Source organism: Pagrus pagrus, assembly GCF_965226575.1.
Source record: "Pagrus pagrus genome assembly, chromosome: 6".
Lineage (NCBI taxonomy): Eukaryota > Metazoa > Chordata > Actinopteri > Spariformes > Sparidae > Pagrus > Pagrus pagrus.
Genome location: NC_140190.1, coordinates 12822801 through 12837171, shown reverse-complemented (window position 1 = coordinate 12837171; position 14371 = coordinate 12822801). Strand labels below are relative to the sequence as shown.

At 41.4% G+C, this 14371-nt stretch overlaps 1 protein-coding gene across 1 annotated transcript in view; it reads right to left on the bottom strand.

Annotated features, from left to right (window-relative positions):
- Window positions 1-5236: 5236 nt before the first annotated feature.
- LOC311259176 (uncharacterized protein C1orf21 homolog) overlaps window positions 5237-14371 on the bottom strand; it is a 31610-nt gene continuing 22475 nt past the window's right edge. Inside the window, exons 3-6 of the mRNA XM_084356116.1 lie at window positions 12151-12236; window positions 10726-10793; window positions 9010-9070; window positions 5237-6765 (exon numbers count right to left, since the gene is read on the bottom strand). Of these exons, the coding sequence (XP_084212242.1) occupies window positions 6721-6765; window positions 9010-9070; window positions 10726-10793; window positions 12151-12236 (260 nt within the window). The 3' untranslated portion in view covers window positions 5237-6720. The remainder of the gene's footprint in view (window positions 6766-9009; window positions 9071-10725; window positions 10794-12150; window positions 12237-14371) is intronic.

Below are 14371 nucleotides of genomic sequence, written 5' to 3'. Positions count from 1 at the left end.
AACGTGGGTGGGCGGGTATGATCTCGAAGTGCAAAACTCTTTACCACACCATGTCACACCATGTAGGTGAAACTGGATCATATTTTATGTAGAAAATGTTTGCTGATTTTTCCTCTGACATCCTCCAGTTGCTCTGCCTTAAATCTTGGGGATTTATAGAGTAATCTGTTGCTAAAGTAACCGCTAACTGCTGCTAACTGTAGCTGCTGTTAGCTAGTTAGCTCACCTGACATTACATCTGACAATATTGTTATAGAAACCCAGGATTTGTAATTTGGGGCGCACAAAATGCTAATTCCTACATAATGTTGCTTTATGATGATGATTAGCTCATGTTGTTTTTCACCATAACAACTTAATTAACGAGAACACACTGCTATGAGCCCCAAACATGAATTATTATAGGCACAGCAGCCGTTTTTACAGAGAAGTGTGGTGAGGCTCTGTGCAAACAGGTGATTTCAGGAGAAGAGCGGCCTGCACTCCTCAACTCTTGGTTCCAAAGAGCTGATTTATGCGTGTATATGTGAGTATGTGTGGGTGGGTTGGTGGATTAGGACTTCATGCCTCCTTAATGGCTGTCAGGGTGATGTACAGCTCGAACAGATAGTGCTTGATCATGCAGAGGAAGCCTGTGCACGTGCACGTTTGTTTCAGCGTCATGGGAGAGCTCGAACCAGCAGATGGTGCTCTTGATTTATCCTTGAAGATCTCTCTCTCTCTCTTTCTCACAGTCTTACTCACACACACACTGTCTTGTCATATGGATCCAGACTGTGTGAGGGAGAACCACTCATCCTGGTCAGATGATTGACATTGTTGAAATGTCTCCTTGAAACTGGCAGCCACGGTCTCCTCAGCACAGCACCGCTGGGCTGAAGTCACGAGTCACGCTCCGGGCTCTGACTGCTTGCTCAGCTAATGTGAATTTGTCAGACTGCGGTAAAATACAATACGAGGGCAGAACCATAAAGCAATCAGTGTTCTCCAGCTATCCATTTCAAGCCTTGCCACTCTGCTGGTCACTTCGGTGATGTGTGGCAGTCCACAAACAATTTCCAGTAAAGCTGAGCCGTCAAATTGCGCCCTCGAAATTAAGGTAGAATCATCCAGACGTTTGCATAACTGTGCATGGATAAAATATGTCGTGTTTACACTGAACAATTAGCTTCCTGGGATTTAAGTAGGTCACTTCTTGTGGATGTGCAGCATGAATGCAAATGCATCCAATTTTACCTTCCTAAAGCCTTGGCCTCCCCCTCAAGTGAGTTGCTTCTTTGCCAAGGTAATCCACAGTATGGATCTGCATGGAGAGGCTTTACATACAAATTTGACGGGGAGGAGGGAGAGAGAAGAGCCGCGGGGCCGACTTAAGATACACAAGAGTATAGTTGGTACATTGTAAATGGATGGAAAAACTGTACTTCACAACACTGAGCGAGGGCAAGATGGCTGCTGGTGCTGGCACATTTGTGAACGAGTGTGTTCAGAGCTACTCGAGGTAGATTACTCCAGAGTGGGTATTAGGCAGCGAGCAACTGCTGGAGAGAGTTAAGACACAAAGGCCTGCTGGGCATCCAGGCAGAGATCCATCCCTTTGCCTCTCAGAGTTGACTCATACGCTCTATGTGGGCAACGTTACATGCATGTACACACACACACACAAATACACAAATACACACAGTCGGTTGAAAGCTGATGAAGCTGCCAGTATAAAAGAAGTAGTACAAACATTTCTTGATTCATGAAATTGAAAGTCTCTCCCAGACTTTATGTTTTATTCCTTAAATGACGACAGCTTCATTGATTAAGCCGTTTCACCAACAAGCCAGTAACATTTCATCGACATTATTGCAGTGTCTTTCTTGCTGCACATCAGGGTCGAAAGATGAGCAGTAATTATTGTATTTGTACAATAATTTTGCCTCCTGTATAAAGCACGATCAATAAGTCCAAAAAAGCCATAATGTACAATAATTTCACCATTTTGTGACGCTTACATTGGTTTTATATTACACAGCCCGTTCTAAGTTAGCACATCAAAAAGACTATTTTTAAGGAGAGCTCAAGACAGCCGTGTTTGAGGCAACCATTACAGGTATTTTAAGCCAAACCATGATGTTTTCCTCGGGTTAGGCTTAGTGTTTTTTGTGCCTAAACCTAACCAGAGCATAAGCACAGCATTGTCACAATATATGATTGAACATTGAACGTAAACAATGGTAAAGTTGCAACATAAAGAAACAAAAAAACATATTAGCTTTATCTGTGGTCCTGCAGAAACGTTCTTAGCTAACATTTATTCTGGCGATTTGGTTGCTTCACTTCAAGCTTTCGAGGTGTGGCACATTATGCAAGCTGCAAGGTTCACTGCTGAATCACTGCCATCACTCCCAGATTGATTGGCAGCTCTCTTTAATACATGGATTACCACTAGACAACAGCTTAATCCAAGTTATGAATGTGTCTGCATAAGTAATGTTTGCAAACAGTGCAGTAATATTCTCATCTATGACAAACAAACTACTGACTTGTCATCATTAAGACAAATGTTCGGCTATGAATGTGAATTTGGCTCAGATTTATTTGAGGATTTGGATATTTGAAGCCAAGAACATGTTGTACCCTAATAAGGACTCTCACACTTTGGGCACACACACACACACACACACACACACACACACACACAGCACGGAGGAGTGGGCTCTTTATTGGTACTTACGTCAGGGTGGAAAGAACATTTTCTTGCCCATATTCCTGTCTGAGGTTAACGGGCAACATCCGTCTCTTCCTTGCTCGCTCTCTCCCTCCCACATTCTCACTCTCCCAACTCCCTCATCTTAATTTCTCGCTCTTACCCTGCCCACCTCTCTCTGTCTGCCTTCACCACATATTTATTTCCCTGTGTAGGACAGCCTTGCTGCGAGCATTGGCCTGCGGGGACCCTTTTCACGCTGCTGAAGTGCACAGTGGCTGCAGATTGTAACCTTATGTGCCCCTGCAAGTGAGTCATGCGAGGTAAAGAAGGAGCTGCGTGTTATTTGTTGGAGAGAGACAGTTGGGTGTTGAAGAAAGAGCCGGGCCACTGAGCGTGTTCCCTTCATAATGTGCTAATCAACTTAACCACTGACACTCACTCACAGCACTATGGCGTCTAGTCCCACAGGGAGCACATTAAGGCCCAGCACAGGAGCAGATATCGATTCAGCACTCTGGGGTTTTATATACCAACACGTCATACAGTGGTTTGAGAAGAAAAGTTGCTCCACTGTCACCATTATTATCTCCATCAATCAATCGATAATTGTAAAGACAAATAATAAGTGTGCTGATTTATTATGATGGATTACGTCTACTATTTATTGCTCTTCCTTGTTTGTTAGATAGAGAGCTCAAAAATTTGAGAGCTGTTTTGGTTTCTGTTGGTATCTTATCATTGATTTCCCTGCAGTACACTCTCATAACAGGCCACAAAACAATAAAAGATTACCGACAATAACCCATACAGTGTCTGTGCTGCTACATGTTCTGATTATCTTTATATCTGCAATAACTTATTCTGGCCACTTGGGAGCAGCAAAAACAGCAACATATTATCACTATATAATGTTGTATGGTGATGTTTACACATCCAGCAGACACAAAGCAAAATAAGCATTTATATGGAGCCATGTTTCATTTGATAAATGTAAGTTCAATATGCACTCTCTTGTAGCTCCATTTTTGGTCTCCTCCACTCCCGAGGGGAATATCTAGCTACTTAGCTGCTAAATGCTCCACTATGTTCAGTTGGCTTGTCGCTAACTCAATCTTTTTTGCTGAAGTGGCGATAGACTGTTGATGAGAGCTGTGAGACTGAACCAAGACAGTAAAGTTGCAGGCCAGAAACCGAAACAATGACCTGAAAGACACTATTAGAGTCTGAAGAGTGGAGGGGAACTGCAACTTCGGGTGATAATTCCCTGCAATTCATCACAAGCTTTTACATCACTATTAGAAACTTAGTCCATTGTTGGTATAAAAATACTGATAAGTGCATCTTTAAAGGGGCACTATGTAGTTTTGGTGAAGAAATTCAAACTCCGAAATTGAATATTTACAGTATTTATGAGGTAATTATACAAACTCAGAAATATAACTTTTTTTCTATAACCAAATAAACAAGCTGTTCTCTGAGGAAAATAAGGTTCCCAGAACACTGTTGGAAGCTAGAAAGGTGGCAGGGTCCGCCAAATATAAACAAAGTAAAACAGTATGAAATTGTGTTTGTTCATACAGTTTATTTGGTCACGAAAAACAAAGACAGTTTGTTTTGAAAGTTTGTTTAGGAACAAAGTTAGGTACAGGTTGATTATATTTTTAGATTCAGTGTAGTTTAAAGTGAGACTTTATAAAATTTTGCTGAACAGCAGCAGCTGGCTCATGACAATGGTGAGATAATGGTTAATATTAAAATATAGCAGAAGTAGAAAACAAGCATGAAGTCATCCAACCGTCAGTGTCAGTTGCACAGCAACATTGATCCAAACTTTGCTAGCATTAGCTTAAAAATATCTTCAATTATCTACTGGTCAGACCGCAAAAGGCTGCAAGAGCAAAACCCCACAGGTGTTTCATTGCTGATATATTTAACTTTTCTTTTCTAAGAGCAGTATGTTATTTCATTCTTTGAAAGTTATATAATCTTACTTTAAATGCTGTTGTAGCACTGAATGTTTTCCTTATGTAAAGCTCTTTGAATTGACTGTTAAAAAGATGCTGAACTGGCCTTCACAGTCACTTTGAAGTCATGTCATCTGGATGACATTTATCTCCTGAAAATAGTTTAATGAAATTAAATAATGAGAAATAATAAATGCTTAAAGTTCTTAATCTTTCATAAGTCATATTTTTCTGTTAATTTCCCACATCGTTTTCACTTGAACCTAGACGAAAAAAATATATAAATCCAAAAATCCCTCATGTATAATTATCTAAACACATGACCTTAAATTGTGTCATTTTGCTTACTAGACTGCAGTAGTGATACTCTGCCAGCAGGTGGCATAGCACAGTCTTGGTTTTCTGAGTGAATCTGCTCTGACTGCTTGGCTTCAGGCAGCATGACCACAGGAAAATAGACCTGACTTCACACCCCTCAGCACACTGCAAGCATGACGGCGCTGCATTACTCAGCTTATAGCTACACACACACACACACACACACACACACACACACACAAAGATGCCAAAGACATTAAGAGCTTCTTTGTTTTTATTTTTAATAGAAAAAAAGTATTCAAAATAATACAACAGGAAGTATCCAGTAAAGATGACAACAAAAGACGTGATCAGGTCTGTGTCTACATGGCAGCCACGCATCCTCCACTTGAGCTCAGCCCAGTTTACTGCTTCAGTGCCCGAGTGTGTATGTGTGTGTGTCAGTGTGTGCGAGTGTGAGTGTGTATGTGTGTGAACACTGAACCAAAGCAGAAATAGAGCTTCACAGAAACCTCTGATTGATGCACATGATGGTCTGCTGGTGAAATGAAAGGGATACGATAGTGTGTGTTTTTGTGGTTTATATGTACATGCTGAGTGTTCGGGGATGAGTGTGTTACCGTATGTACAATAAAAGACTCCATGTATGTACAGTATGTAGTATCTGCAGTGATGGTATATTAAGGAGGATGTATGGGGTTGAGACACAGACGCTCTGAACTAACGCAGCTTCAGTCTGCCTGCTGCGGTGACGAGGATGATAATGACGTTGATGATCGATGATGATACACTACGAACGAAGCCAAGAGTAAAACCGAAGAAATGAACATCAGAAAAGGGAGAAAATAACTGAACAAGTGGCTGAGGAACAGAATTTAAAAAATAAAATAAAATAAAGGTCCTTGACTTCAGAAGGCAGGAGGAGTTTAGAGTTTCTAAATCACCAGCTCGCTCCCTACTCTCTCTTATTAAAATATCACAAATCTCTCACTCTTTCTTCTCCATATTCCCTCACTCGCCCTCACCCATTCTCTTAGTCCCTCATGGCTGTAGGTAGGCAGGCCTGGTGGCGTTGCGTTACTCCTCTGCCTTCACCGTCGTTTCCTCCCCGGGCTTCCCTTCTTCTTCTTCTTCACTTGCGTCTTTCAGTTCTCCACACGCATCCACCAAGATGTCCTCCATTTATGAGTTGCTTTTGTCCAATCACAGAGGTTAGATATTCAGGGAGGTATGGACTGACAGATATGGACGGACAGATGGAGAGATGGGGAGCTGCTTGAGGAAATTACTCTGCTTGACCCGAATGTGGCGAGTCCTTTTCTCCTTTCGTGGCGACATGTGCCCGTCCGTCGTCACGTCCTCCTCCATCTCTCCCTCCTTTCATCTGTCTGTCCCATCATCGCTCCGCCACCTCCATCTGTCCAGTCAGGGGCCGGAAGGGGTGAGGCGCTAAGAGAAGAGGGCTGTAGTCTCTGAAGAAAGTGTTTCTTTATCCCATTCTCTCTCTCTTTCTCCCATGTATCCCCCACTCTTACACTTTTGATTAAAATACTATCTTTGCCATACGTTCAAAAACACACACATGCTCATACCAACACACACAGTGTCCCGTCACGTGGTGAAACACTGATTCAACTGTCTTTCTCTCAGGCACACATGAGCACACACGTACGCATTTACACCCAAACACACACACGCTGTGAGGCTCCCTGCGGGGGTGAATCTCGGGGGGCCTCTGTGCTATGTCCCATCTTCCTCCTCCCCCTCTGAACAGTAGTCTCGCCCCTGCAAAGAAAGGGATTACAGAGAAAATGAGATTTCATGTTTTTTTCTACTCTCATTTGTTCCAGTTAAGCATACTCGGTAATAACCTACTTTAACTGACTCTGAACTGTCTGCCTGCAGAATAAACCCCCACGCACCTGTTACTCCAGCCACGTTTAAACTTGTTTTTTTTCCAGGTACTGACAGAAGAAAGTGGATGAAGCTGTAAAGTGCTGACAGGTGGGCAGTTATGTTGCTTTGTTTCTCGCATCACGACGAGGAGCTAACTCAACTGCCTTTCCATTTCCTCTCCAGAGCGTGCCTAACAGCTCGTCTAATGCTACTCTGTGTGTCTTTAAATAAAGTTTTAAAACGCAGGCTGCCTCAGCAGTGTGACGCAAATAAACCAGTGGTGGGAGGTAACTAAGTGCATTTATCAAAGTACGACACTGATGTACTTAACTGCTGTATTTCTATTTCATGCTACTTTACGTATTTTAATTCTTAACTTAATTTATCTGTAAAGCTACTTGTCGAACGTTCATCAGCAATTGTTTGGATGATTGATTGTTTAAACTAAAACGTAAAAAAAAAAAGTGAGTAAATTGCTTGTTGTGATAGAAACAAGCTCACCTTGTTTGTGAAAAATAGTTTTTCAGTATTTTCAGATATTTTGTCAACCAAACAAATGATTACTAAAGGTGCAATACGTAAGAATGTTGTCCATGTATTGAATTGCAAAGCATGTTTAGCATGGCTAGCCAGCTAGCCCCGGCCGGTCCCAATGACCAACACTCAGTCGGTGCACCGAGTTCCCAGTCCAGACTGCTAGCAGCGAAGCGAGCTAATGGCTAACGGCAGCTACACTAAGCAACAGTTTGTGTTGCCCCCTATTTGTACTGAGTGTGAATTCAACACGTGGCCAATGCTCACATATTATACCTTTAAGAAATAATTGAAAACAAATGCAAATATACATTTCCATTAGTCAAAAATGTTAGCAGCAGCGCCATTAAGATTAAAATAGTTTGTAAAACAGTGAAGATTAGTTTTATCTCAACCAGCTAAAACATTTTGCTGCTTACACCTTCATGTGTCTGTAACAATGATCCAATAATGCACAGCAATGTGAAACAGGACGTTACTTTTGATGCTTTAAACCTGCATTAACTATTCATTTATCATATATTACATAATCACTTCATGAAGACGACATAGTGTGTTACTAAATGTACACATTGAGCAGACACAGTGAAACATAAGCATTCATTTTGAATTTTGAGCTAGTAGCTGTTTTTGGTCTCCGCCGACTAATGCAGGAAATATCTGGCTCTTTAGTTGCAGTGAAGTTGTGGGATGTAAAACCAAAACAATACGCGGAAAGATGCTAAAACGCTCCTGAGAGCTGAGGGATACTGCAGAGTCGAGCAATACTTCTTTGTTGTTGACGACCGATTTCACATTATGCATAATAATGGAATTCGTTGTTAGTACAAAAATATTGAATAGAGCAGCTTTAAGCAAACTATCCTGATATTAATCTGTTAAAAGGTTCAAAATGGACAAATTTTAGTTGAAAATGTTCAAAAAGTATTAGCAGAATGTGAATAAATAACAGTTTTGACATTATGATGTCTAAACTGAGCTCCCAGTCTGAAGCATTAGCTGAACAGCAAACAGAGCTTACTAAAGGCAGCTACAGTTAGCAGCTACACTTAGCAGCAGTTAGCCATGTGCTGCCCCCTATAAGTTGTTTTGACATATTGCACCTTTAAGCAGAATGTTGACTGTAGGACCTCTATGCGTTTCTATCCTGACATTCACTGAAGCTATAGAGCCCTTATATTCTCCCACCTCTGCTGAAAACACACCGACAGGGCAGAAAAATGAAATGTATCAAATACCAAAGCTGAATCCAGCCATTACTCACTGTCGCTCCACTTTGCAACCTCATCTATAGTCAGAAACAAGCTGTGTAATTCAAGTGGCAGACTGGAGAGGAGTAAGTGCTCATCATCACTGCAGCGATGACCTGTTCCTCCCCCTCACACATGTGGAGCGCAGCGTTGAGCTGCTAAGCAGAATGACAATGGGGACTAATGGATGTTGTTGTACAGTCTGTCTCTTTAAATGTTGAGACCCAGCTGTTTCTTTAAAGGCTGTGAGACCCACTCTGTGCCCCTCTAACACACACACACATACCCATACCCACACATGCGCACACACACACACACACACACACACACACACACACCCCCTCCTCACCTTCTCAATCTTCTCATCCAGCATCCTGAAGAATTCCTGCTGGCTCTCTGACGTGTGAATACTGAGAGGGGGAGACAGAGGAGGGGGAGAGGAAGTTGGAGAGGGGAGGCAACAAATACATCATGAGAATTTTCCATTACACCCCCCACACAGCACAAACACACCAGTACACACACACTAGGACACACACACACACACAGACACAATCCTCAGTGCAGTGTGAGAAATCCATGGTTGCGAGGCTGTGGAGAAATTTAAATAATTATTTTATAAAGTATTAACCTCGTCTCTCATCTGAGGCAGAAATACTCTGCAGCCGCTAACAACCAACATGTATACATACACAAAGTCTGCAGAGGTTGGCCAAGAGGCAGCGTTACATAAACCAGACACAACATATCACTTACTGCACACATCATAATATCAACACACCGATTCTAAGTCACATATAATGGACGCTGGACACGACGGTGTATTAAAGGGTCTGTTCACTTCACAATCACAACAAATGTATCCGTTTTCATTAGATCTGCTCTCTATGATAATACTCCCACAGTGAGCTGGCCAAACAATCTCACCACAAAGTCCATTAGTAGCTGCTCGGGAGCCTTCGGTTGTATTGTTAGCAGATGAACTCTGACTAGTTGTAATTTGATTTTAAATGCTCAAATTTCCATTTTTATGAGTATTTTATTTTATTTTATTTTAAGGACAGTCCGGCTCGATGGTTGAGACTGAAAAGTTCATTCTCAACCTTGGGAATTGCAGCTGTTCACAGTGAGGTTTGTGGTTTATAACAGGAACTTTATCTCTAGAGAGACATGTCGCTGTTGAAAATCTTTCAGTGCTGTGAGCGCCACAAATTCAAAGCAGTCCACCTTCATTTCACTGGGATTAGGGCGGTCAGGTTTTAGCTGATTATTGTGGCCAAACAAATTCACGATAACGACATTATCAAAAAGTGATCAAATATACAGTGTGTTTTGTCTCTTTTTATGGCAAATAAATTACCCTCAAAATACGAGTGTAGGGAGGTGGAGAGAGTCTGTAACCACAACTGAAACAAAGTGTACAAAAAGAACGATCACTATCAACTTCTCGCTTACTAATGCAAACTCACACGATATTATCGTACGCGTATTTATAAACACAACATTAATATTTTAGTTTTAATATCACGGTTATTGTGAATATTGTGATACCGACAACCCTATCTGGTATAGAGGCAGAAAGAGGCATACATCAAATGCAACTGCAACAATTAGTCAATAGATTAGTAGATCGTAAGAAAATTTAGTTGCCAACTATTTTTCTAATTGATAATAGAGGATTTGCTGCTTCATTTTGTCATAAGTTATTAGTTTTATATTTTGTGGTCATTTTGCCATTATCAGAGGAATATGGTGCCAAGGTATCAGCCACTATAGAGTCATTTTATAGACTTAACAAATAATCTTTACATCGTGGAAATAATCAGCAAATTATTCAATAATGTAAATAACCATTAATTGCGGTCTTAATGTCAAAACCTGGTCAGATACATTCCAAACTAACTACCTGCTAGAGATAAGTGAGAAAAAGTGTTTTTATTTTATAATGTGAGTGAACTGACCCTTTAACAATATTTGTGAGCTCGAGTTTTAAGACTTCTCCATAAAACATAAATCATATATTCCTACACGACATACACCAGATGTTTACAGTATGCAGACTTACTTCGACTTGATGTTTGCTGCAGCGACCTCTTTCTGCGGTTTGCCCCTGTACTGCACATTACTCTTCTCCTGAAAAGACACACAAACACACACACAGACACACAAGCACACACACACACCCCATTAGTCTTCATTATCAGCTGATAAAACAGGCAAAAAACAAACGGCTCGTATCAGCAAACAGCCGCGCCACTGAGAGCACACATCAAACCTGCATTATTGAATTACGTCCTCGCCCAGCTGCCACTGCTCGACATCCACAGGACATCAGGCGCAGTTATAATGTACGCAAATAATACTGTTGTATCAACTCTGATGAAGGTTGGTCACCTGGCACGAGCGGCCTTCCATGTGTTTTTGGCCACAGTTTCCCGCTGTAGTAAAACGTTGCAGCAACCAAAGTACTGTAAAGCTGCATCTTTCACCACTCGCTTTGCGTGTGAGTGAATTCCTCTTTGACTGTAAACACCTACAGTAATGACAAGTGGGTGGTAGGAAACAAACACTGGTCTGACCACATGCAGTGACTGTACTGGAGGATAGCCTGGCTAAGTCAAAATGTGGTTTGGGTCTTCCAATAACATACCATACCTCCCATTTTAAAACAACACAACAAGCCATTTACACAATTTATGCAGCTCAGAAAAATGCAGAGACCTTTGCAGTGAGTCAAGCTGTGTTTGTTGTATCCAAGAGATAACAGGAAAACACGAAGCTGCTGACACGGTTCAAAAGAGCCTCATTCAAGCAGCATTTATCTGATTCCTTCATTTAAAATCTCTGCTTCTCTTGAGCTTTTGCTGTGGCTTCGAGTTTCAGAGTGTAAGAGGTGCTTCCCCTTTGAGCTGCGGTGATATAAATTAGTGGCAGCGTGAGACTACTTCTGTTTTTTTAATCAGGATTTATGGCTACATTGGTTATTGTTTCAGGACGCCAGGCAGGCTGACCTGATTTACTGAGCAAGCAAACGGGCTTTCGCTTCACACTAACACACTTTATAGCCATTTAGTGCATCCAGAAGGACGTAATATGTGCAACCTTTTCTAAATGTGCAGTTATTTATACGAAAAAAAAAAAGATTTCTTAGATGACAATATAGCATTTCTTTTCCTGTTTAAGACAACAGGTTTTGCAGGAGGGTGTCGAACCAACCATGCGATCAGCCTCCACATTCCACACACGCTGGCATGTTGTTTCTACCTGAGTGTGTGTGTGTGTGTGTGTGTGTGTGTGTGTGTGTGTGTGTGTGTTTTTGCACATGAGCCACAGACAATAACTGTGTACGTGTGAGGCTGACGGAGCTGCCTTCGGACACAAACGCGAGCCTGTTCGCTCGAGCTGATAAACTGTCAGGGAAAAGGTCTGAGTCTGATGACGGGCTGTCAGCGGATGGGTCGGGGTGTGTGTGTGTGTGTGTGTCTCTCACCAGGTTCTCCTGGTTGCGTGCGTTCACACGGTTTTCTTCCCCTCTCATGTACTTCACTTCCTCCACTCCCTTCATCTTGTATTCATCTGGAGGGGACAGAGAGAGAGAGATGATTAAAGGAGGTAGAAAGAGGCGACATGAAGAAACACTGACCCGGATCCTTTCTTTCATCCTGCCCAATATGATCTGAAAAGCTGAAATAATTGACCTATCGGCATCACTGTACTCTCACTGCATTATGTCACCATTACCAATGACCGGACCATCGATTTTAGTTATAATTCGCCCGAGGTAATCTGATAACGACAACCTGATACACTGAGTTAGAGAGTGAACATGACAGCTGAGGTTCAGACAGGAGGACACGAGGCGTCTCCTTTCCATTTTAGCTACAGCGGCTCGTCTGAGGAGAGACAGGAGTGAGGAAAAAAAAGGGGGAGCGGATAAGGAGGAGGAAGCTGGAGGGGATTAAAGATCAGTTGAACAGCTTTTAGACTACATGAACAGCTTAGACGGTTAAGACAGTTAAGACGAGCTCAGCGGCAACAACGGTAACACTTCCGCAAAAACTGCGCGGCGCCGCCGCCACCACGCCCCGCACATCAGAACAGAGACCGAGGCACTAAAATGAACCATCTCTTACTCGTTTCAATACAGTGATTAGAATAAATGCATAACCAGCGACATGTAACCAGAAATTCAACAAATCAATGAGGCCACAGTCCAGTCCAGAGGTGCATGATCTCTGACTGGTTATTAAACTGAATCTATCAGGACAAACTAGGGCTGATAACCGATAATTGGAACCAAAATAAAAAATCTTGGTGTCAAAGTTGAGAATAACCAGTGATAATATGTAACTAACTACAATTTACTCAAATACTTGAGTATTTCCATTTCCAATATTTCCACTCCACTAAATTTATTTGATAACTAGTTTCTAGTTACTTTGCAGATTCAGATTATTCAGTGTTGATCAGCTATTACTTGTGGCATGTAACCAGTAAGACAGAGAAAGAATACTGAATCACAGCCAAAGTACTGCATTTTTAAATGTATTTATAATATCGGCAATCAGGCACAAAAATCGCTGATACCTACAATCAGAAAAGTGCTGAATATCGGCCCCGATAATGCGCATCTGTGCACTATTGTGTGAGCACACATTGCAAAGTCGACGCTGAAATTATATATTGTGCAGCCCTGGGACAAATGTATGATATGAATATATGAAGTGAGCAAGAAGAGAAATGACATATCATGCACTGATTCATTAAAAAGTACTTATCTTCACATTTACAGTTACAGAATGAAATGTGAAAACTGCATGTGACAAAGATTTAAGATCATATTGTGCAGCCCAAGTAGTGACAGACTGACTTCAATGTGAGATATCGTAGTGAAACTTGGAGCCTCTACTGACCGCGATATTGTATTTTTCAGTGTGCCAGCAGGTTGACATTGGAGGGACACTTGCATTGATGTATTTAGGGGTGCAACTGATGATTATGTCCATTATCAATTAGCCTGTGGACAGTTTTTTTTTTTTACAATAAACCAATTAATTTCTTAGTGGATGCCAGAAAATGGTGAAAAAAGTGTTCCACAAGCCAAAGGGGACATCCTCAAACTTTTGTCCAACCAGCAGTCTAAAACCCAAGTATATTTAGATCAGATCTGCAGTGACTAGTTCATAGACAGAAAATTAATCAGAAAAATGCTTCTGAAAGATATTTTGGATTTTCAATTCTGAGATTTTGGGCTTCTCTTTGTCGTTTATGATCGTATACCGAACTTCTTTGGGTTTTGGACTATCAGTCGGAAGAATCAAGGAGTTTGAATAATAATTTATTTTGTATTTGTCGCACTTTTTAAAACACACAGTTACAAAGTGCTTCACATTTACAGTAGGCAGGGACATGGGACGTCAGTCAGTAAACTACAGCAAACAACAGCAAGGAGATAAAGAGGGAGAGAATTTCCCCAGACCCCCTTATAAAATCGCTCAATTTTGTGAGGTGTTGAGTTTGGAGAAACTTTATAAACTTTGTGAAGCGCTGTTTCTGACAAATCCTTAATTAGTTGGGCCTTCTTGTGAATTCGGCTTATGTTATACCCCTGTTATACCTCCATTTTAGGGCTCAGCACCCCTAGTTCTGGCATCCATGCATATAGGATGAAGTACACAAGTCGACAGTCATACACACATACATACATCATA